This window comes from Littorina saxatilis, linkage group LG5 (assembly GCF_037325665.1).
Source record: "Littorina saxatilis isolate snail1 linkage group LG5, US_GU_Lsax_2.0, whole genome shotgun sequence".
NCBI classification, from domain to species: domain Eukaryota; kingdom Metazoa; phylum Mollusca; class Gastropoda; order Littorinimorpha; family Littorinidae; genus Littorina; species Littorina saxatilis.
The window spans coordinates 17750362-17776586 of record NC_090249.1 but is presented as its reverse complement, the minus strand read 5'-3'; the positions used below and the strand labels follow the sequence as shown (position 1 = coordinate 17776586).

General features: G+C 43.2%; 1 protein-coding gene and 1 long non-coding RNA gene across 3 annotated transcripts in view; one reads left to right on the top strand and one right to left on the bottom strand.

Moving 5' to 3' along the window:
- Window positions 1-26225, bottom strand: part of LOC138966446 (uncharacterized) — a 94721-nt gene that overhangs the window by 21730 nt on the left and 46766 nt on the right. Inside the window, exons 23-34 of one of the 2 annotated variants that reach the window (XM_070338688.1) lie at window positions 16042-16205; window positions 15724-15753; window positions 14174-14280; window positions 8302-8487; window positions 7054-7170; window positions 6552-6802; window positions 5505-5636; window positions 4658-4795; window positions 3240-3430; window positions 2466-2608; window positions 1918-2094; window positions 371-595 (exon numbers count right to left, since the gene is read on the bottom strand). In XM_070338688.1, the coding sequence (XP_070194789.1) occupies window positions 371-595; window positions 1918-2094; window positions 2466-2608; window positions 3240-3430; window positions 4658-4795; window positions 5505-5636; window positions 6552-6802; window positions 7054-7170; window positions 8302-8487; window positions 14174-14280; window positions 15724-15753; window positions 16042-16205 (1861 nt within the window). The remainder of the gene's footprint in view (window positions 1-370; window positions 596-1917; window positions 2095-2465; window positions 2609-3239; window positions 3431-4657; window positions 4796-5504; window positions 5637-6551; window positions 6803-7053; window positions 7171-8301; window positions 8488-14173; window positions 14281-15723; window positions 15754-16041; window positions 16206-26225) is intronic. The other variant, XM_070338689.1, reaches the window with a different exon arrangement.
- Window positions 17012-18903, top strand: LOC138966445 (uncharacterized). The gene is made up of 2 exons (XR_011455693.1): window positions 17012-18062; window positions 18397-18903. It is a non-coding gene; the product is annotated as an uncharacterized lncRNA (long non-coding RNA).

Below are 26225 nucleotides of genomic sequence, written 5' to 3'. Positions count from 1 at the left end.
GTCAGTTGAAAACCTTTGTCGTGCAGTTTTATAATTGTAAATCAACTTTTGTTTTGTTTTGGTATAACTTCGAAAAATAACAATGTTTGGTTTTCGACTCAACCGGCTTTGACCAAAAGACACGATCGCAAGTGCAGACATCGACACGCACATGTATACACTCACAGACACAGGCAGGCTGGCAGGATGGAAGATGCTAGCCATAAGGACACAAACTCAGAGAGACAATCATTTTCATTTCCATTACTTCATTGTTCCACCGCTGGGAAATTCGGGTCGCTTCTTCCCAGTGGAAAGCTAGCAGCCACAGAGTCGCGCTACCAGTGACGTTGAGATACATAGTCAAGTTGTCATACATCGAAACTCTTACCGTGTTAGTGAAAGGGATGACCATGTCAGTGACGTTGCGATACACGTTGTCAGCCACCGTCTGACCGAAAGTCTTGAAGCTGTGGGCTCCCGCCGTGTAGAACCACAGAGCCCCGCCAAACAGTTTGGGGGTCATGGCGGGCTCCCACTGTAGGCTGTGCTGCAAGCTGGTGGGTTCCAACAGGTGAATGTACCAGCTCAACAGCTTCGCCTTCTTGGCGCCTTGCTGCACGTGCAAAGAGAGGAATGTGGACTGTCATTCGTTCCTTGTTCCATAACACAGGAGCTTGTATCAAAGCGCCGGTCGATCTATTCCTTTATCTTTCCTGTACTATTACTACTATTATTCACTACAAGGTAGTGCAGTGTTCCATCTACTCCTTTATCTTTCCTGTACTATTACTACTATTATTCACTACAAGGTAGTGCAGTGTTCCATAAGTTTCCCCCTCCTCGTGCGTATATATAGACTGGTAAAGTATATTTGTGACCCTCCACCACGGAATGAGTCACATGTCACCTTTGCATGGTTTTCATATTTTTACATTTTCCTAAAGAGTTTTTTATGCTCTATCCAGTGGTGAAAACCGTTTCAGAAAAGAGCGAAAACTGTTTGAGTTATAAGCCTGTGACTAAGGTGACCCTCACACTGTTACCAGACACTCCCCGGACTTACAATAAGCCTAGCGCAGAACCGCGCGAGGTGACATGCGACTCATTTCGTGGTGGAGGGTCACATTTATGCTATTTTACTGAATGTTTATATTTTAATATGGGTGCTGCAATTTAGACTTTATGATCAGTGCTGTGTAATTTGCCTGAGTGATTTGGTGTGATTAATTTTGGATTCTTATTTCCAATGCATTTTGTAAAGCGCCATGAAACAATAGATGCGATGAATACCAACTTGTTACAAAGAAAAAGGTCACACGAAATAACACGGGAATGAATATTTTAGTAGGAGTTTCATTCATTTCCGTTCCTAGAGTTTCTTCCCCTTTTTGCGTGTTTCCCCTCCATTTTCTTTCAAACCCTGTTCGTTCCGTGTTGCGTCTGCTTTTTGTTGTCTTTTGTGTTCTTTTCCTGATGAAGCTTCCAGAAGCGAAAATTCGTAATCGTCTTGTGACGTCTTTGTTTCGGTGAGTACAGTAATCCTTTGTTTTTTTTAACTTTGTTCATCTTACCACAGTCACTTCGTTGTTTAAATTTTAGTAGGAGTACAAAAATGGGTGCAATATTGTTTTTTGCCGAGTTTATGTGCACAGGAAAGTATTTGAATGTTTCAAGGCAGTTTGAGGAAATATGCATTTCTTTTTACTTTATCAGTTGATTGATGGATGGATGGATGGATGGATGGATTGATTGGTTGAGGGATTGATTGACTGAGGGATTTGAATGTTTTTGGGATGTATGAGGTGTTTAATCTCACATTTATTAATTGACATGTTTATTGGTTGATAGATTAATAGATTCATTTGTTGATTTTTGGATTGATCGATCAATCCATCGATTAATTTTGTTGAAAGAAAAAAACCACAGCAAGCTTACCGACTGGGTGGTGAAGGTGAAGAGGACGAGATGGGGGTCCAACAGCTGCCCCTGGAGAGCGATGACCTCCCCCTGGCTGTCGTTGTGGCTGAAGGTCAAGGACGGCTTACGTCGGCGATTGGACGGGTCAAGCTTCAGGTCAAAGTCTAGCTGGTGCGACCCGTTCAGGAAAGCCACCTGCACGGAAATTGGACATAGTTACATATTTTCTGGCAAGACGTAATTGGCGGAAGTAGAATTTTTCCATAAAACAGTTAATTGTTTGCGCACGGCGTGCGCAAAAATACTCAAGAGATCCTCAAAATGCGAGAGCTCGACTGCAATGGTGGCTTTATTATGTCATGTTTATTCTTTTTGTCTACGAGTTTTCTCGATGACCTTACTCCTACAGGATTTCAAGGCGTAGCCGCACCTTGTACTTTTGTCTTTTAAATTCATCTATTCATCTTTTTTTTTAAAAACTTTTTCAAGAGGATTCTAGGGGGGGGGGAGACACTCTGAACACCCCTTCAAATATCTTCCCCCCAATTCCGCGACCCTTGACTGACCTTGCCAAAGCTGTCAATGCGCTTGGTGACGATGATGCCACCAGTGGGCAGCCATCGGACGTCCATGTCCAGCACGAGGTCCAGCCACGTGCTGTTGAGAGCCACGTCCGTCTTCAGCCCTTTCGGCGTCAGGTTACTCATCTCTGCACGTTATACACACACTCACGAATTGTATGGCAGGAAGCAACATTTTTCATTAAAAATGTGTACAAAATATCCCCTTGGGATTTCAGCTACGCTCCAGTCATCTATCCCTTTAGATTAATTGATCAAGTTGCATTGACTTTCTTGAAAGGAGTCGGACACTGCAATTTTGCGACGAATACATTTTATCATTGTCCTGGTTGGTTAGCGTAAGACGGAAAAAGATAATTAAGTTAAACCAATTAAGTGTGTGTGTGTGTGTGTGTGTGTGTGTGTGTGTGTGTGTGTGTGTGTGTGTGTGTGTGTGTGTGCCCACGCGTCCGTCACAGTGTATGTACGTACGTATGCATGTATGTATGTATGTATGTATGTATGTATGTATGTATGTATGTATGTATGTATGTATGTATGTATGTATGTATGTATGTTTGTGTGTGTGCGCGTGCGTGCATGCGCATGCGTGCGTGCGTGCGTGTGTGTGTGTGTGTGTGTGTGTGTGTGTGTGTGCGTGCGTGCATGCGTGCGTATGTGTGTGTATGCATGTGTGCGTGTGTGTCTGAGTGTCTCTCTGTCTGTGAGTGTGAGAGACTTTGTGCGTGCGTGTGTTTGCATTAAAATCCGCCCCCTTACCTCTGTAGTTGATGTCAAACTCGGGGTGGTCGCGGTGGAGGTCCATGGAGGCCCTGACGGCTCTGACCTCCCCCACGGTGGAGAAGTTGATGGCGTGCGACAGGTTGGTGGAGGGCGACACCAGGTCTAGGCTGTACACGAAGTGGTCGTGTCGCTCCACGTCCATCAGCACCGTGAACGACCGGTCGTATCTGTCCCATTGCAAAACAAAGCAGGCACAGTTCATGTGGGATTGAGACAGCAAAGACCGGTTGTATCTGTCCCATATCACAGTTTATGTGATGTTGTGTCGGTGGAGATCGTCGGCGTCTCCTCACTTGAAGCTATAGGAACCTAATGTTTAGTTACGACTGCGTGTCACCCAATACTGAATTATACACCACATTAGAGCCGAGCCAGCCCCAAAATACCAGAGATATGATAGCGGACAAAAAGACAGACCTTTCAAACCAACAAACCAACCAGTCAACCAACTTACCAACCAACCAACAAACAAACCAACCAACCAACAAACAAACAAACAGAGTGAAACCTGGAATTCTCGGACATGCGTTGCATGGCGTCTCTGCTGGGACAATATTATCGTGAAGGACCACAGTCATTTCTAGCACATATAGCCTTTCAAAACGTTTGTTTGTGGTTTCTTTATCTTCTACAATGCTGCTGTATCGTGCACGATACTTTTGGCTATTGCAAGGGTTGTGGCAGTCTTCGCCAAGACCAGGTACTTTAAGGTTTCAACAGCAGACACTGGTTCTGAGAAATACAATACAATACAATAACTTTATTAATCTCTAAAAGAAAAATTGCATTGCTGGGCTTTTGTGTCCGTAATAAAACATACATAAAACATTCAAAAATAAACATTTGTTCTTTGTCATTCATACATTCTTGTGTTCTTATACATTTCTTCAATTCATACATCAATATTCTATCATAATTATGTACATACATTTATTCTCTTTTAACAGTCTGTCTTCAAACGCATCTCAGAGAGGGAGGCTAGAGATTTGTGTTGTGCCATAGGTAAAATCATGTGCTTAGCTATAAAATAATGTTATCACATGTTATTTAAGGAAAATGAGTAAATATATGTACCAAGCGTATAACATCAGCAAAACTGAGAAAATACAGCACATTGGTTATCACATAAGAAAGTATATTAAAAATAAATTAACATGCATTCACCATCAACAATGCACAAACGAAAGTCAGCACCTTGCCGGTTATCACATATTGTCTAAGAGAGTAGAATAAGAGTATATAATCATGCAAAACAAAAACAAAATCAACAATACTGAAACAATACAGAACACTGACCCCATGCATCAGAGCGACAACACCAGCATCTACCGGAAACTGGTTCTAAGAAACTGGTTCTGAGAAACTGGTTCTGAGAAACTGGTTTAGACCTATACCTGTGTTTGGTGAACTCCTCAAGGTTCCAGCGATGGAGGTGGTAGAGCCTGGGAGACTTGACCTTCTGCTGCATGAAGTAGTCCAGCGTGAAGTTGAGCAGGTCACTGTGCAGACGCCAGTCCATGTCCACGTCCCACCTGTGCGGACACGAGTGGAGAAAACGGGTTAGTCCCAAGATAGATGAATACAGGGCTGAGGTGCACGAAGCAAAATTGGGTGCCACCCAAACGGGAGAGAACAAGCCGTGGGGTCTGACTCGTTGAAGTCACAACAAATCTCAATTTCAACCATTCAAACACCGCGACTGTCTCCCGACCGATTGGTAACTGTCTCGTGCACCTCAGCCCCGTAGACTAGGAAGAGAGAAGGACATTACCAAAGGATGAGAGAAACAGTAAGAGAGATAGCGAGACTTGCAAAGAGAATGAGATAAATAAACTGTGGGGTGGGGGAGAGAGGGAGAGACAGACAGACATACAGAGACAGAGAGACAGAGACATAGAGACAGAGACACAAACAGACAGGCACAGAGCAATACGCAGAGACGAACACACTTGTTGCAAGCTTGATACAAAAACCCGCTGAAACAACTTGTTTTTGAGCCCCCCTCCTCCTTCCATTGTTCCCCTTACCCTGCCGTACAAAGGCCCCTGATTTCTGCATCCTATCCGGACTTGAAGAACAAACCGACAATATGAGTGCACCCTGAACACACAATTTTCAAATCGCTCATTAACTGTGAAAACATGGACAATCCCTTCACGTGAAACTGAAACTATGCCATCCGCCCCCCTCGCCAGCTCCATACCCCTCCCGTCACAATGGGAACCAGGCAACTTTACTTACGCCTTGCCGCGGTAAAGAGTACCGTTGAAGTAGAAGAGGTCCTCCTTGAGGTCAGGAAAAGAGATGTCCATCTCCCATTCACAATCGTACCCGACAGGCTTAGGGCTGCCCGCTTCCATCTTGGGTCTCACACTGTCCAATGAAACAAACGCGCTGTGAATTTGAACACGACGAAGAGCGAGATACATGACATGCAGGACAGATTAAATGCAACTGATTGTACATAACGCACCTGCAAATTTCGTAAGTTTGAGACAGTCCTTGGTGTCCGCCAATCCCACCCACCGGTTCAGGTTTGCTAGCTGTGCACGATGCACAACCACGAGAAACATAAGCTGAGCAGGATTTGACCAATCAGAGAAGGCAAGAGTGTGACGCATTAATTAGCACAACAAATAGACAAATAATTAAGATCGATCCGATTTTTCGTAAGCCCACGCGCGAGGCGCTGCCCATGAGTTTCACAAACACAAAACACAATGGTTACCAAATGCGTAGATAAAGCAAGTGTGGCCTCCCACTAAGTACAACTCAGTGCTGTGCGAGTACCAAGCCTTACCAGGAATATGCCCCAAATGGATTATCCACGAGGGCGATTAAAAACATTAATAAGGATAAGGGTGAGGATAAGGATAAGATTTTATATAGTCCTGTGAGTTTACCCTCATGGTGCTGTAATTCTCACTGCCATATCATCAAGACTTCGCAAAGCCGTTTTACCGAAAACTCAGTGCTAAAGCTCCGTGCGGCCAGCTTCGCGAAGTATACTTCGCGTAGTCGACTTCGACATGTTAAGTACAAGCTTAAGGATAAGATTTTATAAAGTCCTGTGAGGTCACCCTCATGGAAATTCGGGCTGCTTTTTCGCTGCCATATCATCATCCATCACCCAGCCTTAAGCCTATCCTTATTTGAGCGAAGTCGACTTCGCGAAGTATGCTTCGCGAAGCTGGCCGCACGGAGCTTCAGCACTGAGTTTTCGATAACAAAAGAATTCGCGAAGTCTTCGCAAAGTCGACTTCGGGCTCAATTTAGGACGGGCTTTACCCAACATGAGCGTCGATGTTGAGATGCCACTGTGGTTGCATGAAGAAGTGGAGCAGGTAGCCGATGTTGGGACCCATGGGAAGTCTGTGCAGCGCCGCCATGGCACCCTGTGGGACCCGCGAGCTCTCTTGCGATTCCTCTCCTACTTTGGTCGTCTGCTGCTGCTCTTCTGCTTCTTTCGCTTTGTCTGGCTGCTGCTGCTTTGAGGGCGGCGATGATGCTTCGCCTGATACCCAGCGAAGGAATGCTTCCTGAAAAGGAGAAGACGGTCTTTTTCTTCTTCTTGTGTTTTCATGGGCTGTGACTACCACGTACCCTCGTGTTGTTTACGGGTGGGCTTTGACGTGTATGATCGCCCCCCATCCCCCCCTCTCCCACCCCTTTAACGTGTATGGTCGCCCCCCCCCCCCCCCCCCATGCGTCAGTGTGTGTGTCGCACGCACGCACGCACGCACATACATACAAACACACACACACACACACACACACAATGTCTACATACCGTTAGCTCTGTTCCCCGCCTGACGATCACCTCCTCTGCCGTCTCCACGACCGACTCCACACTCTCCTCTACGCGTTTCAGGCGGGTGTATATCCCCCTCAGAGACCGACGCTCTCTCTGACGAAGAAAGAGCACGTGCATGAGCAGCGCAGAACAAAATTCTGAATAAGAAAATGTATCTGACAATCCGCGTTTGTTGTTTCTAATTTGTGTCTGATTTTCTGTCATCTCTTCGTATGTTTCTCGCTGTTTCTGTATGTCTGCCTGCATGGTCTTTTAGTACTATATCGATTTCAGTCGTACCTATTCTTTTTTCTACGGTAGTTTGTTTCCCTTTTATCATTTCTTTTTATTTCTCTGTGTTGCTGTTGTTTTTCTCCTTGCTGTTTTTGTCATCATGTTGAATCTGTTTCTGTTGTAATGCTTTCGTTTGTCCCCAATATTTAGTTAAAAAAAAAAAAGTTTTTAACATGTGTCAGGTCCATACAATCTGATCCTGCTATGACTAGGAATGCGACACATACAAGAAAAATATATCAACGTTATGATATCTTGCAAAAGATATATTAAATGCGTCATTTTTCATCCAAGGTGTCTGTAAAGAATCCCATAGATTATTAAAGGCAACATGATAACATCGATAATATCTTCATGTTCTAAGTATTTAATTATGGAAGACTACCAAGGTATACACAGATGACAAGACATACTGTCTTGGGCTGTTTGGCTTTGCGGAGTGATGACGTCTTACTTGAAAGGGTTTATAAAGAATCCCACAGATCCTTCTCGGAAACATGATAAAACCGATAATAGCTTCAGATGTTTTTTTTTTTTTTTATTTTTTTTTTAACCTCTGTTGCATGCAAGTTTGCTTCTACAATTATTATTATTATTTTTTTTTCCCCGTGTGTGGCTTGGAGCAAACCTTCTTCATAGGTCTTTTCTTTTCTCAGTCAAATGTGTACATTTTTAAATCAACAAACTTTATCAGTAAACTAATATGTTTAAGTAAATAAATAAAAATAATCATAACATAAATTTATTCCTAATGTTCAGCTCAGTTTCCAATAATACACCCAAATCTAACTTTTTCCCATATTTAAATTTTCCAATGGTCATTTTGGTGATTAAAATACAATAATTCACAAAATAAATATAATCATTTTTCAAACTTTCCCTAAAATAGCTTCAGATGTTAGTATTTAATTATAGAAGACTGCCAAGGTATACACTGATCTTGAGACATACAGTTTTGGGCTCTTTGGCTTTGTAAATGACGTCAGACTTGAAGTCCATGTCAGACAGCGGCCCCACGAACGTTCCCTCTATCGTGACGTCATATTGGTCCTCGTGCACCAGCGTCATGACGTACTGCATGTTGTATTTGTGTCCGATGAACTCATTGGTCACTTGTGATTCCATCCTGATGATGTCCTAAATAGGGAAAAAGGCTGAATTGTCAGTGTTTTTCTTCTTCTTCGATCATGGGCTGAAACTACCACGTTCACTCATGTTTTTGCAAGAGTGTATGACCGTTTTTACCCCGCAAGTCAGGCAGCAATAAGCCGCTTTCGGGAGAAGAAATAAATCAGTTTTGAAACTGTGCATCTGAAATGTAGACGAAGCAGAATATTTATGTATTTTTTTTCAATTGACACCTATGTCAGTGGAATGATTATAAGCTCAAACTTCATTTCCTCCTCCATACAACATTTTGCAGCGTTGGGCAACCATCCTTCCTGTAAAATCACAACAGAGCATAGTTTAAATGTAAATGTCAGTTCAAACAAAAAATACTAAGAATTAGTAAAATCTAGCGTTTAAAGGTACCTCTTTCCTGATTTGTGTGTTGCCGCATTCTTTTTGTACTATAGTCTATTGTCGCATCTCATCAATCGATCAATCAAACAAACAAACATCGATGAAGAATAGGACAAAAGAAAAAACAAGAGGCGAAGCCTTCAAGGCTCACGTAAGAAATCGACAAACAGTAACACAAACTCAATCACTCCGTCACACACACACACACACACACACACACACACACACACACACACACACACACACACACACACAGAAAGAGCATAGGTGAAACTGTGCAAGAAAGCGAGACACTAGATCTAGATCTGTCTGTCTGCATGTAGCCTACTTACAGGACACGACTGCCAACTAGTCTCGGCGCGCTCAAAATAATAATGACCGAGACTTTCAGTACTTCCTTCGCGTGACGTCTAACCCTCTTACGTCATAATGTGACGTCAATGTAATGTGACGTCTTCAAATGTTAGAGTTTCTACCACAGACATACACACACACGCACGCACAAACACACACACACACACACACGCACAAACGCACAGACAGACAAAGTTATGATCGCATAGGCTACACTTACGTGAGCCAAAAATCAGGCAGATGAAAAGGCTGAAAGGCTGTCCTTAACTGAGCCAGAAGTTGACTTCGCGAAGTCTTTTTACCACAAATTCACTGCTAAAGCTTCGTGCAGCGAGCTTCGTGAAGTAGACTTCGACCAATTGATATCAAGCTTAATCATATGCGATACCCATGCATGCACAGCCTAGCGGTGACCTTGCAAGTAATTTTCCCCTGCTGATAAATAAGTCTCGGCCTCCTACGTGATATATGGCCTAAAGTTCACACTCATTCCTTGAGAATGTTCTTGTATTGTAAACAACTCTACACACATAATCATATGAAAACAACATAACAAAAGCCCATATGAATCCGTTAAGGTTTGGTATGGTTTTTACCTGGTTATATATATTTTACAGGTGATTTTTTGACGAAATTCAACATTGAACATTTTAACGGTTTATCAAAACCCTATCATGTTGCATATCAAATGAAAGCTTTTGACGCAAGTAAAGAGAAAAGGGCAAGAGAAAATGCATTCCTGCTATACAGAAAGAAATATTGATAATTAACGTGTTTAGTACCACTTCTTCAGCCAACAATGACGAGCGACCCGACGGAGCACAGTGATGTTTGTTTACACCCTATCATGTTGCATATCAAATGAAAGATTGAGTTCTATGTTCTATGTTCTAAGGACTGGGTGGCCGAGTGGTAACGCACTTGCGCTCGGAATCGAGAGGTTGCGTGTTCGACCCTGGCTCGGGCCGCTATTTTCTCCCCCCCCTTTCCTAACCTAGATGGTGGGTTCAAGTGCTAGTCTTTCGGATGAGACGAAAAACCGAGGTCCCTTCGTGTACACTATATTGGGGTGTGCACGTTAAAGATCCCACGATTGACAAAAGGGTCTTTCCTGGCAAAATTGTATAGGCATAGATAAAAATGTCCATCAAATACCCGTGTGACTTGGAATAAAGGCCGCGAAAGGTGAACATTCGCCTAACAGGCTTGAAGTTTGCTGGTCGATGTGAATGCGTGATATATTGTGTAAAAAATTCCATCTCACACGGCATAAAAGCGCTTTGAACTTCGGATAAGGCGCTATATAAATAAAGAGAATTATTATTATGTAAAATGGAATAATAGAAGAAACAAACTTAGTGCTATTCTGGAAGAAATATAGGAATAATCGGCATGTTTTGTATCACTTCTTCGGTCAATAATAGCAGATTGTCAAGCAACCTGGCAGACCACAATAGGATGTTTACCCTTACTGTCTTACTCGGGGATGAATACTGTTCACAGGTTGCATACAGGAAGTGAAAACTAATGTCAATTGCTCATATTTGGTGATAAAACCCACGAACCCAGAAGAAGAAGGTGATGATGATAAAGTTGATTAGCACACACTACCTCACATATCAGAGTCAGAATCTTCAAACTGAACGGAGTTGGAGCAAGAGTTTCCGCGACACTCTCCACAAGCTGTGGTGCATGCCAAGCCATGTTTTCTACAGCTGCACTTCGCTGTGGCGCAGTCCTTCTTACAGTTGCACCGGATCATGTTCAAGAGATCAGGAGGCGCAGCAGGTTGGTTTGTAGTCACAGGCAGCAGTTGGTTGTCTCGAAGCTCCCAACCCCAGTCCTCTGGCTCCAGGCATGGCTCTTTCCCAAGGGTTGCCCATTCCTGAACTTGGAAATAGACTCTGTAGGAATGGTATCTGGCAGCAGACGAGGTTGGGGGGCAGACATTTGACCTGAACTTGAGTTTTACCGCCAATCAGTTTCTGTTGATATCGGATATGGCGCAAAGAGTCAAGGTTGTCAGTCAGTCTGCCGTTGTACAACATCACAAATAACCGCTCTCCAGCTTGTTCAATACTGTCGTGGTCACAGTTTGGTTTGAGGAAGACCTGGGCGTCCCGAACAAACTCCTCAAATTTCAGCTTCTTCAAAGGCAGTGACTTGGCAATGTTGAAGGGGCGGGATGTAGTATCACAACCACACATTGCGTGTGCAAACAATATATTGGAGCACACATCTCTTCCCAGTCGTGCCTGAGTAGCCTTGATGTCCCACAGTTTTATCTGCTGTTTCTTTCCTGACCCTGAGGTGAAGAAGACATCATGTGAGGTTGTTTCCACATGATACAGCAGCAGAATGAGGAGATCTGTATCTTCGCCAATCACAACAGTCGGAGAAAGTTGTGAGGCCTTCAGCGCTTCCTGGACGATGAGGCAGTCTGCATCTCCCTTCGCATGGCATGTTCTAATCCCTTTTGTTTCAAAGGCACTGCCGAGAAGGTACAGGAACTCTTGTTTGTTTTGGGGGTTGGAGAGGAAGACTTCTTTCTTGTCGCACAAGATTTTGTCAGCCGTGAAGGCAACATTTCTCCCAACCATCCCTTTGCTCATCTCGAACCACGGTAAGAAGTCTTTGGAACAGGAGCTGTGGGTCTACATGCACCACTTCTTGTCCTATTTTCACAGCAGAAGAAGTGGCCATCGTCACAGCCTGGTTATTCTTCTTGAATGTCACATCGGACACAGGTTTGTCTGTCATATCCTCCATGATGTTCTGGCCAATGTCCTTGGCAGTGTCAACATTCACAGATTTCTCTGCTGCTTGTCCAGTCACAATCGACCTCAGCTGTTCATCTGCATGGAATGGGTTCTTGTCTGACAGAAACTGGATGACTTTAATCGTGTCCTTGTGATCTTGTACCAGCCTCGCCTTAGTTGACTCCTTGTGTTGCTCACTTGTCGTCAGTGAAAGCAGTCTGTGTCAGGCCCTGCATCCATCGATTAATCGCCCTCTAGTCAGCCCTCCATTGGTCTTCAGAGTCCTCATAAGGGTCTGCTCAATGATGAGGTCACAAGACAAGCCTCCCCAGAAACGATCGTTTCTCCTCATCACATGGTGACCTGTACAAAAGTCATTGTACACATCAGGGTGTGTGGTCTCGCGACACATCATTTGCTGCAGGTACAGCCTGGCTGACTTCGCATACAGATTGTGTCCACTTGCGGCAAAGAAGGGAAGCATTTTTGAAACAGCAAGCAAGTGCAGTGGAAAGTCCCCAGTCCTCTCTGCTTTAATGGTCATGTGAAGCAGATCGTTCATGTCTATATACTGGAACCACAGCTTTGTCGTTCTAGTTCTGCTTGTGCACCTGCTCTTGAAACTGTCGATCTTGTCATTTATTCGCCTCAGAACAGGCTGTTGTGCGGCCTCTCTTCCGTACGTACCTTGGTTTCGTTTCCAGAAGTCGCCGGTCAAAAAGCATCCGCCATTTTGTTCTAAAACCATCTCATTACCAGACAGTAGACAAAAGCAGTGCAGTCAGTGTAAAGGCACTCCTTACGTACACGAATTCACGTACTTCCACTATAATAATCTTTCTTCATCACCAAGCATGCGAATTAGAATGCGGAGTCGGCGGAAGCGATGTTTTTCTGCAGATTGCGGTAAAACAATGAATCACGCATTCCAGCCTCCGCCGTGGTAGAGTCTTACAAAAAAGAGAAAAAAGAATACGCCGACTGAACCGATTTTCATGGGCTTTTCAGAGGAAGTAGTATTTATGTCAACAGGCATGGTACTGAAGGAATGGCAGTTTCAGCTGAAACAAAGCCGGGGGTCCAGGGGGCCGCTCAGGCCCGTCAAGGGGAAGCGCCCCTTGTGGGGGTCAGGGGGCAAGGCCCCCTGAAGCTGACGACTTTTTACTAATTCAAATGTGTTTAGTGCCCTCTCCTTGAAGCTGAGAGGGATATAAGTGAAAGATAACAAGGCTTGAGTAAGAAAAAATAATAATCTCAAGTCAATCAGCAGATTTTTTTTTGATTTTTTTTCCATTTTTTTTCCGGATTTTCGTTTTCGGCGGATTTCCGCCGATCGGCGGAAGAGTACCATGCCTGGTCAAGGAGCACAGGGCAGAAAACAGAAATTCTCAAGGAATTAGTGTGAATTGAAAATTTGGGGGGCTTCGACGTCAGAGATTTTACTTTAAAAGAGGGAGTCAAAACGATACATCTTATTTTGTTAAATCGATGTCGTTTGTCTTTAAAATAAAGCACAAAATGAACTACAAAAACAGCAACGACGACAAATATTGTTGTTCGTCCTTTGTTTTCGAAGATGACCACAGACTCATGGTATGCTTGGGTATCTGATGGGTCCGGAGATGACTGGTGGGGCCAATCCGAGCCAGAAATCCCCTACCGCATGTAGGACACACATAAGAGGGTCCAGCTGCTGGCTGGTCTGGTTTTCCGGAGTGTGCGTTTTTGCTCTGCGAAGTGAGTTCTTCTCTCTTCCGCGGTCTGGGCACCAGTATAGATGGTCGAGGCTACGCCAGTTCGATCTGTCTTGAGCAAGTTGCTCCCAAGAGTCGACCTGAATGTCAAGGCAGGGATGGCCAAATCTCAAAATTTTAACTCGCCAATCGGGCGAGTAACTTCAAGAAAGTCACTAGCCCGGCAGAAATTTCGCTGGCCCGGTAGATACCACAGTTGATCTGCAGTGTTTATATGGCTTTAAAACTCGATATTACAACCAAAAGGGTCGCATTTGACCAGAATTCTCATTGGCCAGCCGGGCGAGTTGACATGCGGTTTCTACTAGCCCGGCGGACTTTTTACTCGCCCCTGGCGACCGGGCGGACGATTTGGCCATCCCTGCAAGGTTTTTCAGAGAGGCTTTTAGCGTGTCCTTGAACCTTAACGACGACAATTAGAGCAACACTCACCGTGGTTTCGTTGGCAGTGCCCACCTCCGTAGACCAGAAGATGGTGGTGTCACGATGTGCCCACGTGTAGTTTCCCTTCATCTCATTGGCTATGGTCACGTTACGTCCTGCCATATTTGGAAATCATCATCATTTCACAAGATTTAATCATGTGCTTTGTTATTCGTATCCGGCGTCTTCGTTAAACTAGTGAGTCCAGTATTTTTGGGTCTTTTTACAAGATTTGTTTTTAAATTATGTTCACCCCATTTTTAATTCAAAGGCGTAGTTTTACGTTTCAAAGGCTGTGTTTTTATAGTAGGCAAGGGATTACTTGGAGTTAAACTACTGAAAAATGTCAGTCTATGACTCAGTCGAAACGATAAAAAAACCAAAATACTTTTCTTCCACGTGATGAACTGAGAATGATCTAGTAGATCCAATTTTTTATTTATTTATAAGGAAAAACAGCATAAGTGCTTTTACAAATTAGACAGGTTATAACCAAAGTCAAAGAACGAAGAACAACTATCTGCATAAGAATACAGAGAAGCAAAACATAAACAAAACAAAAACCAACAAGGAGCCATTCAAGCTAGAAAGAAACCGTCACAAACCAGTAACACACTTGTTAATTAGTTTTAACTGAAAGCAAGAACTCGTGAAAAAAAGAAAACAAGTCGCGTAAGGCGAAAATACAACATTTAGTCAAGTAGCTGTCGAACTCACAGAATGAAACTGAACGCAATGCAACGCAGCAAGACCGTATACTCGTAGCATCGTCAGTCCACCGCTCATGGCAAAGGCAGTGAAATTGACAAGAAGAGCGGGGTAGTAGTTGCGCTGAGAAGGATATAGCACGCTTTTCTGTACCTCTCTTCGTTTTAACTTTCTGAGCGTGTTTTCAATCCAAACATATCATATCTATATGTTTTTGGAATCAGGAACCGACAAGGAATAAGATGAAAGTGTTTTTAAATTGATTTGGAAAATTTAATTTTGATCATAATTTGTATATTTTTAATTTTCAGAGCTTGTTTTTAAATCCAAATATAACATATTTATATGTTTTTGGAATCAGAAAATGATGGAGAATAAGATGAACGTAAATTTGGATCGTTTTATAAACATTTTTTTTTTTTTTACAATTTTCAGATTTTTAATGACCAAAGTCATTAATTAATTTTTAAGCCACCAAGCTGAAATGCAATACCGAAGTCCGGGCTTTGTCGGAGATTACTTGACCAAAATTTCAACCAATTTAGTTGAAAAATGAGAGCGTGACAGTGCTGCCTCAACTTTCACGAAAAGCCGGATATGACGTCATCAAAGACATTTATCAAAAAAATGAAAAAAAGTCTGAGGATATCATACCCAGGAACTCTCATGTCAAATTTCATAAAGATCGGTCCAGTAGTTTAGTCTGAATCGCTCTACACACACACACACACAGACAGACACACACACACACATACACCACGACCCTCGTCTCGATTCCCCCCTCTATGTTAAAACATTTAGTCAAAACTTGACTAAATGTAAAAAAGAAGAGAAACAGTGTTTTAACCAACCAGGAGCGAGAACCTGAATGGTAATGGTATCTGTAAACAAAAAGACCATCGCCTAAATTGCAAAAAACATTCTCTGCGAGAAGGAAATCACACACATGCACGTTCGAATACACGCATATCTCTTTCTATCTCTCTCTAACTCACACACACACACACACACACCACACACACACATAAACACACTGACACACATTCCCAATACTAATCCCCCCACCACACACCCACACTAACCCCCCACCACACTAACCCCCCCCCCCACCTCACACACACTAACCCCCACCCACCCACCACCCAGACACACAAACACACGAAACTGACCAGGAATGTAGACAGCCATGACCTGTGAGCCTCGTATAGTTTCGGCCAGGGATTTTCCCTTCATGGCCACAGCATTGCTGACACTCCACTCCGACACATGTCCGTTCTCTGTCGCCAGGTCAGGCCGCCCGTGCAGCGCGTAAAAGATTCCCAGTTCTGGCTCGCTGTGGTAGAAGGGAACAAGTAATCAACGTGTGTCATGATACACATTTAAATTAGGACAATTTGTACCTGAAAGAAAAAAGATAACAGCGCAAACGTGTCCCCTCTCTTGAATAAGTCTTCTGAGGAAATGACGAGGAATGGCAAGAAAAACGTTTCTTTCGGTGACTTCATCCTTTCAGCCGAGGAAAGTCACCGCCAGGCTGTGCATGTATCGGTATCGTATCTCATTAAAAGTTTTTCAGTTCTGGCTCGCTGTTCCAAATGGGAAGAACATAATCAACGTTTGTCATAGATGATAAATCCGAAACAGATAGACTGCTAACGTTCTAAAGTGAAGATTCAAGAAACAACAATGGTAAGGTTATGTAACGTTTTATTGACGAAACGATACATTCACTAGAGCCTCCATCTATCGACAAACAAAATGCACAACAGACAAATAAGAATGTTGCAAGGATGAAAACTTGTCTCCAAAAGGCAAAAACCCAAAAGTGTTCATCTTTGCAGCATTACAATTTGCGTATTTTGTTCGCCCGCTTGATGGGTAGATCGCGGGAATATTTTGTTTTACCAATAAAACCTTGCATTCATTTATTCTAGGCGTCCCCGAGGACGCCTAGTAATTGGGATCACGTAAGCGTTGCCTGTGGACAGGATAACTCTGCGGTTGCCTATGGGACACTGCCACATTTACGTCTTGAGTTACTGCCCTTACTACTATCAAATCGAAACTTCGTCGATAGAGACATCACCTAGGCCAGGGGTGTTCTCTATCGACGGAGTTTCGAGTCGGGCTGTTGTGCGTGCATAGTACCCGCGTCGGACACGGAGCCGTCTTGGAGCCTCTACTTTTTTTTTTTTTTTGAGACATCGCCTGCAAAAACTCCAGATACATTATTGTGTGATTCTAGGCGTCCCCGAATTGTTGTTGTTGTTGCCATAGTTTACGTTTAGAGCTACTGCCCATACGCCGAGGCCATGCAAAGGATTCTTTTAAACAGGGGCTACACACGTCTGAAGTCAAAAATCGTGTTGTGTGTTCAAGTGGTCAGTTTTGAGATTTTGACATATTTATACCAAATAATCCTTTCTAATTCAGGTTCAACCGATGTTTTTCACATAAAACACTTATTTTATGCAAAATAAAGGTGTTTCAAAACCAACTGTGTCAAGAATTTATTTTCATTGTGTGTTGAAATGCCAAAAATGCATTTGTTTGACTGTTAGTTACGCCAAATTCTCCCAACCCCGTTCCGACATGACACATACCGTTGGAGAGCTTGTGATTGGCCTAGATCGGTCACGTGACCAACTTTCACCTCGCTACGATAACTTCCGGCATTTTGGAAATTGGTCATTGCTGTCCGAAGTTCATCGAAAATATCGGAAAACATGGATACAAACGCTCAAGATTTGCAAGATTTAGTGCCAGACAGGACTCCGCTTGGTCGGGGAAAACGTTCACGCAAGCAGCAGTGCAAAGAAGCAGCCAAGGCTCGCTGGCAAGCGAAAAATGCTGACGAGAACACGATCGGCGAAATTCTGGAACATACCATTTTTGCAAGTGGAGATGCTGATATCTCGAACGATCTGCTTGCTGATGACAACAATGGAATTGTACCAGCTGAACAACCGTGTACTGCCAGACGAAAACTGGATGTTATGAAAGACTACGTTGCTGCAGCTGACGAAACGGACAGTGACAAAGAGCGGTGCTTCATTGAGTTGAAAACTTTGAAGTCTCTGTTTTGGGCGGTCGCTTGTGACGAGTGCGGTGGAACCCTGTGGCCTGTCGGGGTGCTTTGGAGTTTGGTGACAAGATTGGATATTCAAGAGAAATAAGACTGGCTTGTGAGGTATGTAAACTCATTTTATAATTACTATTTTTTTTGTATTGTGTTATTTTGCCTTGTTAGTTATTACCAGCTCTCCCAAACTGAGTCTCTCTCTCTTGGAATTTTTGTGATTGAGTTTCAGTTGTCACTGTCAGTGTGGGGGCCGGGGAAAAACTACATAATCTGAAAGCTGTAAGCCCTGATGATAATAGTATTACAAAGGAAATGTATTAGTGATTATTATCAGTGCTCTTTTTCTCTCCCACTCTCTCTTTCTCTCTCTCAAACTCTCTCTTGCTCTCTAGCTTTTTTGTTGTTTGTTACTAATCTTTTTTGTTGTTTTTGTATTTACCAGGATTGCACCTTCACAAAGCAGCAGTATTCATGTAGCCGACTTGATGGGAGCAACAACATCACTATGGGGTTTGACGTCAACAACTCCATTGTCATGTGCTTCAACGAGTTAGGATGTGGCGAGGCAGCTCTTCGGAAGTTCTCTGCCATCATGTCGATTCCAGGATGGTCGCACAACACCTATCGGCGTATCTCCAAGAAGGTGGGTGGTGCACACAGAGAGGTGACTGCAAATGTCTTGCAGGCAGCTGTTCAAGCTGTGCATGATGCCAATGCACATGGCGACCCGGACTTTGACAACGGTGACAACAGTGACGAAGGTGGTGACGCAGAGTGTGCAGCTAATGATGGTGACAGCAGCGACTCTGCAAATGTTGACAGTGACGACGACAGTAGTCATAGTGGCTCTACTGCTAGCACAGCAAGAAGAGACAGTGATGATGAAGGTGAGGGTCGGCATTGATGGTTACATCGGTCACGAACATTTGCCAACAACTGTTGTTGGACATGCTGTTGAAATAGAATATTTTTTCGACATGATTAATGGACACACTAACCCCGCTTACTTGCCTGCTAATGTTGTCAGTGACCAAGGCTTTCATTTGACTAATCTAGAAGAGGGATTGCATCAGGCTTTTGCTGTGTCAAACTACATCCTTGCAACATTTCAGGAATCGACCATTGCCATTCACGGTAACCTGGATAGTCAGTGTTTTTATTTGTTTGATTCCCATGAAAGAAACAGAAATGGCGATCATTCTTCAGGTGGTGCTGCTGTTTTGATGTCATTTGATTCTTTTGCAGATTTGACTGTTTTTCTAGAAACACATTATCAATGCTTTTACCAATTAACACCTGTTCATTTTTCTCCAAGTTCTATCCAAACTTCTGCTAGTCAGTGTGGACAGAACAAGCTTGGTTCATTCAAACCAGGTCATTCCAGTATGCCAACAGATTTTTGTACTCCAAATCCAGTCAGTACTGCTAGTACTATTAGTGACACTGACAGAGATCAAAAAGAAAAAACAAATCAGCGCAAATGTACCACTTCATCTAAGACTCCTTTGAACATGAAAGGGAAATGTGCCACTGACAATGTTGGGATTGAATTGAACCCACAACAGCCTAATTCTTTGTCAGACATTTTTGTTGAACAGGAAAGTATGTCTGTGTTTAACAATGGGCGGAACATGGAAGAAGCTTTTCTACATGCAAATAGTACTTACACTGAATTGAACATACAGGATGTTTGTGAACTTGAACAAAGTTATTTTCCTGGCTTGAGTGTGGAGGACATTTCGGAACATATCTCACTTGAACACGCTTATTTCCCTGAGTCACGCACCAGTCATTCATGTGGAAATGTTTCTATGATACACACAGCAACAACTGAAAATGAAATTGATGCTGATGACAACTGTCATGCTCGTGCTGATGATGACATCAACCTTGGACTTTAACCTGAACACAATTTTTGTTTTTCGCAAAGAGCACATGCTATCAGGGATGTCGTTAGGTGTCGGACATCGGACATTTATTGATGAAAATCCCCAAATGTCCGATTCACATTGCCGCATGTCGGTCAGTTGTCCTATCGTTTTAGCCTGAGCGTGGTCATTGTCCGATATGTACTCCATTCCTTCGGACAGCGCGATATTCATTAATTTTCATTTCAAGATACAAATCTTCTAAAAGACCGAACGCTCTCGTGTTCAGCTGACACTGAAGTTGCCGGATCTTTTCTTTTGTCGGGAATTCCCGAACCGTTTGCGGTATGCGCCGTTTGGGTATTTATAACCGTCTCGGTGCAGCGCACTGATCTAAAAATAGTGGATTATTTTTAGAATAGATCAGTGCATGCTACAGGAGTACGGGAGACAACTCCAGCGGCTCTGAAGTTGTTCATGTTGGTTTCTTTTTTGTAGTTTCTTTGAAAGAAAACAAATACAACATTATACGCACACTGTGTTGATGTATTTACTATATTATGTGTGTGTTCTACAGCGCGCGCGCATGGGTGTGTGCGTGTGTGTGTGGGCGCATGACTTTGGAACAATTCCATGGAATGTTATAAGCTGTTTGGCGCAAATTCATAATGTCCTATGAAACTTTCTGAAAGCGGTCAAATGTCCTATTGATGCTGAAGAACTCAGGACATTTGTCCTATAGGTATGAATTTGTAGCAACATCCCTGTGCTATTGAAGCAACTGTAAATGTTTCATCAAGACTGCCTGTCCATGATTTCATCAATGTTGAACACTCTTTTTCACAGAAAGACAGACGAAAGCGACGCCGTGTTTCCAAAACTAAAACTACAAATGTTTCTCTTGACAGTGCCAACTCGCATGTCCATGATTTCATCAATGTTGAACACTGGTATTTTTCACAGAAATGGATGGCGCAGACTAACATGAAAATGTGCTAGAAAAATAATGTAAAATGTTTAAATATAATCTAATGTCAGTTGTGGGCAAACACTTAACCAAAGTTAAAACATGACCTCAAAAATGGGGTAATATGCAAAAACTTAAAAAATATATCAATATGTGATGTCATGTTTAAAGCTGTCTGCAAGCAGATTTCTACACCTTCTCGTGTCATGGCCTATCCGATTCCTTATATCTCAAAGTGTCTTCCACTTAATTTTCAGCCCCCTAGAGCAAGTCATTTGGCTGCAATCAAAGGAAACAACAAAAGCAACGAAAAAGTTTTTATTTTACTGCGTTTTAGTGAAACATGCAGCCAATAAACACATATTCACTTGCAAAATTATACAACAAACTGTATCAATACATGTTTGTCACATTGCATTCCAAAAAAATTATCTACGATACCAAACCTAGGAAATAAACTGTACTTACATGTATGCGCGTCTATCTAACCGCACCTGGGATAACTGCAGTGAGTCGTCAAAAATAGTGTTTTTTCTGTGCGTTTTTTGCGGGAAATGAAATGGCGGACAGAGCAGCAAAAGCAGCGGCTATGTCAACCATGCCAGTGACAGACATTCGGCTCTCCTGCCAGGAAGCCAAACTGCTGCTAGCCAAGCTAAAAAGAGAGGAAAGAGAGCAGACACTGTCACAAACATGTGAAGAGAGAGGATGGATACACCTCCCCTACAATAGGAAAGGGCACCACCTCCCACTCCCCCCGAGACCCATGAGCCTGTTGCGTCGCTTGCGCACGGTCAGCAGCCGCATCTACTGGGACAAGGTAGTCTGTCAGTGTGGCAAGACTGGACACCTCACACACGTGTTTGAAGGTTGTGACACTCTCAAGGAAGAGATGTCTAGTCTCATCCGCTACAGAAGGGAGAATGCTCTCAGTCTGGGAGACTTTCTCCGCCCACACCCATCACTCGGAGAGAAACCGATGATGGTCTTGGTCACCAATTTGTTCACCTCAACTGTTGCGAGCTGGTTCTAGTGTGCTTGCAGCAGACCCAGCACAGCACAGATCCACTTCTGGAATCTTAAGCTAAATGTGTCCCAAGACACACATTTTGTAGTCCTGGCATCCTGAAAGGTAGAGGCCCCAACCTACAGGTTTGCTACCATACCAAAAACGCCTCCAGACACGGGAACTTGGGAGCAGAGGCAACAGCTCCGCTTGAACCTCAGAAACCAAATGTGCCTCCAGACACACAGATCCCTTAGACGGCCGAGGCTGTGGCCTCTAAGGTTCTCTTGTACCAAACCGCCTCCTGACTCTGCATCAGATTGCTTGCGCTGGCATCTGCTTACATAGACCCACATTAAGTCACCACCGAGTGGTAGACACAGACGACATTTGGTAGCACTGACTGCCAGCTTCACGGTAATGCGTACCCATAGCGCGGCTCTGCATGGGTGGGAATGTTCTGAGCAAAACACTATGTGTTACTCCATACCCCCCGCCCTCCATGGAACTTCTTGACCCCAACAAATTGGGGGGGGGGGGGGAGTTTGCCCAGTCGGTAGAGGCGCTGGCTTTAAAACCGGTTGTTACTATCCGCGTGGGTTCAACCCCCAAGTTCGGCGCGGGATGTGTGTCCCAGAGTCAACTTTGTGCAGACTCTCCTCGGTGTCCGAACACCCCCGTGTGCACGCATGCGCACGATAAAGATCCCAGGGTCACAGCGAAAGCCTCAGGCCTTGGAAACACGAATACATGCATGCAAAAATATGAAGCCCGGGTGTCCGTTCGGCCAACAGCCAAAAAAGTAACCATTACAGCACTGACCCAAGACGACCCAACCAGGTCCCAAGCCCATTTTCAGGTCTCCTCTAGCAGCCGGCAGCCAGCTGTCTACATCCCCCCCCCCTCCCCCGCATTTTTATTTTTTATTTTCATACAAAGCCGGGTTTTCCCGTGTAACATGCCCCTAATGGCTTTGCCGTGAGGGCGTAAAACTTTCATTTCACGTGCGTTTTTTGCAAATAATGCAATAACAGCACACACATTTGCTTGCAGAATTAAACAACAAATTTCACTGATAGTGATACATGTTAGTCATTTTGCATCCAAAAAGAATGATCTACGACTCCAAACTTTGAAATATAAACTGCACTTATATTAAAATATTCTGTCAACACGTACTTCAGTTTAAGGCCTAAGTACTTAAGCATTTAGGGTCGAATCTACTTCCGCTATATTCGAAAGGGTGTGCTTGCCAGCTTCTTTAATGCAAAAAATTGAAAATATTATTCATGACGTTGCATTAAAAAAAAAAAAAGCTTTCAGATCTTAGAATGTCACTTCATGTTTAGACAAAAACTTCAAATTGTTAAAACATGTCATTTTTTTTTGGGGGGGGGGGTAAAAACTTAAAAAATACTGAAATTTCATGTTGCAAATGCCTTAGTGGGCAAAAACTAAAAAATGTTAAGGTGTGACTTTATTTAGGCACATTTCAACTCGCTTCTCATCAAGGATAGCAAAAATGTGATTCAAAAATTTTCTTATTTGTATATTACACTATTTTTTCCAATCAAATTAATTATTACAAAAATAGTCTAAAGTGACAAACTATGAAAATCATGCATTTAAAAAAAAAACAAAGCTTTTAGAGCTTTCTGATGTCGCTGTAACACTTAAAGCTGCCAGCAAGCAGATTTCTACACCTTCTTGTATGATGGCCTATCCAATTCCTTATATCTCAAAGTGTCTTCCACTTTATTTTCTGCCCCGTAGAGCAAGTCGTTTGGCTGCAATCAAAGCAAACAATAAAAGCAACGAAAAAGTGTTTATTTTACAACGTTTTTGTCAAACATGCAGCCAGTAAACAAATATTCACTTGCAAAATTATACAACAAACTGTATCAATACCTGTTTTTCACATTGCATTCGAAAAAAATTATCTACGATACCAAACCTAGAAAATAAACTGTACTTACATGTATGAGCGTCTATCTAACCGCACGTGGAATAACTGCAGCAGAGCGTATATTGCACGCTCTGCTCCGCAGTGAGTCGTCGAAAATAGTGTTTTTTTCTGTGCGTTTTTTGAAAATAATGCAATAACAGCACACACATTTGCTTGCAGAATTAAACAACAAATTTCACTGATACATGCTAGTCACATTGCATCCGAAAAGAATGATCTATGACTCCAAACTTTGAAAATAAACTGCACTTATATTAAAATATTCTATCAACCCGTACTTAAGTTTAAGGCTTAAGTACTTAAGCATTTAGGGACGAAACTACTTCCGCTATATTCGAAAGGGTGTGCTTGCCAGCTTCTTTAACAAAAATATTCATTTTGTCAAAATAACATGGACGCCTGTTCATTTTGAATGAACATTTTTCTTGTTAGGAATATGGTCCGTGAGGAATTGTGTGTGTGTGTGTGTGTGTGTGTGTTTGAGAGAGAGAGTGTGTGTGTGTGTGTGTGTGTGTGTGTGTGTGTGTGTGTGTGTGTGTGTGTGTGTGTGTGTATGTGTACGTGTGTGTGTGGTACATGTGTCAAGCTACACGCATGAATTAGGACAGTAGTCGTAAAGGAAAGAATTAACGAAGACGCGCGTGTCCACTGTCTGTGACAAAGGTATTGTGGCTGTATAGTGTGTTTGTGTGTGTGTGTGTGTGTGTGTGTGTGTGTGTGTGTGTGTGTGTGGGTGTGTGTGTGTGTGTGCGTGTGCGTGTGTGTTGTACACGTGTCAAGCTACACGCATGAATTAGGACAGTAGTCGTAAAGGGAAAAATTAACGAAGACGTGTCCGCTGTCTGTGACAAAGGTATTGTGGCTGTATAGCGTGTTTGTGTGTGTGTGTGTGTGTGTGTGTGTGTGTGTGTGTGTGTGTGTGTGTGTGTGTGTGTGTGTGTGCGTGCGTGCGTGCGTGCGTGTATTGTACATGTGCCAAGCTACACGCATGAGTTAGGACCGGAGTCGTAAAGGGAAGAATTAACAAAGGCGTGTCCATTGTCTGTGACGAAGGAAGGTGGCTGTATAGTGTGTGTGTGGTGTGTGTGTGTGTGTGTGTGTGTGTGTGTGTGTATTGTACATGTGCTAAGCTACACGCACGAGTTAGGACCGGAGTCGTAAAGGGAAGAATTAACAAAGACGAGTCCACTGTCTGTGACGAAGGTATGGTGGCTGTATTGTGTGTACAGAAATCTCATTTCACTTTACATGGCAACATACTTCTCGTGGTCCCAAATGTCTTTTATCTAGTGAATAGCAAACCGACAGCGCCTCTTTAGAAGTCAAAACTCAGCCAGTTGTGCTCTGTAACAAGGCGACTTCTTGGATGTAGTGAAAAGAGACGGACAGAGATATATTGGTAGAATATTTATGCAATGTCGACCCAGCAACCTTCTTTGTCTGTATGAGTATTATGGGTGGAGTGGAGGTGGACACATTTTCAGTCAGGTGTGAGCGGGACCAATTTTACAATCAGAATGAAGACTCAAAAGAGATGAGGCATCACTCACACCTGTATTCACCAAGCCATTGGCCCTCTTTTGCACACACACACACACACACACACACACACACACACACACACACACACACACACACACACACACTCGCACACAATCACAGAAGTACAAAAAGGCAAGATGACGTACACACACAGTTTTTGTAAATTTGAATTGTCTATGAAAATTGTTTCGTGAGCACCTGATTCAGATGATTTATGAAGAAAACTGCGGCAGTGTTTAGGGACAAAAAAATACACAAGTAAACCACAATAACTATGTCAAGCACACTACAACCACCTCCCCACCTTCCCCCTCTCCCCCCCCCCCCTTCCCTCGCGCTCGCACATACAAACGGATTGACTCACGCACATAAGCAAATAACAGCGAATGCATGCACACACGGGACACACAGACAGATACGTAGAGGTTACATGCCGAGTCTCAGTGATTATCAAAAATAATGGTCGAAGTTAGCGGATCATGAAAAATGCGAGCTTTAGCGAGCTTTTTCATGACCGCGAACTGAGACCATTATTTTTGATAATCACTGAGACGAGGTGTGTAACCTCTTTATTCCTCCTTTCTTCAGTTATTCAAAGAAAAGAGGAGTTTTTTTGCGAAAGTTTGATCGAATCCTATTCTCTCAACCAGTCAACCTGCGCAGGCGATCGATTAATGCGCGGTTGTATAGTTCCGTGCAAATCATTCCATTCTGTTAACACTTCTTGTCAGTTTTCCTATTTTAGGCTAAAATCAAGTACACAGATATGCTGTTATTCTGCTGTGGCGGCAAAGGCAGATATTGTGTGTTCTGTATATGTTTTGGTATCGCTTAGGGTAATGTTTTTTCGTCAAATGGGACTAGCAGACGAACTTTTGCACCCGTGTTCCAACGTTAAAAACTGTATGAAGTTCAGTTTTCC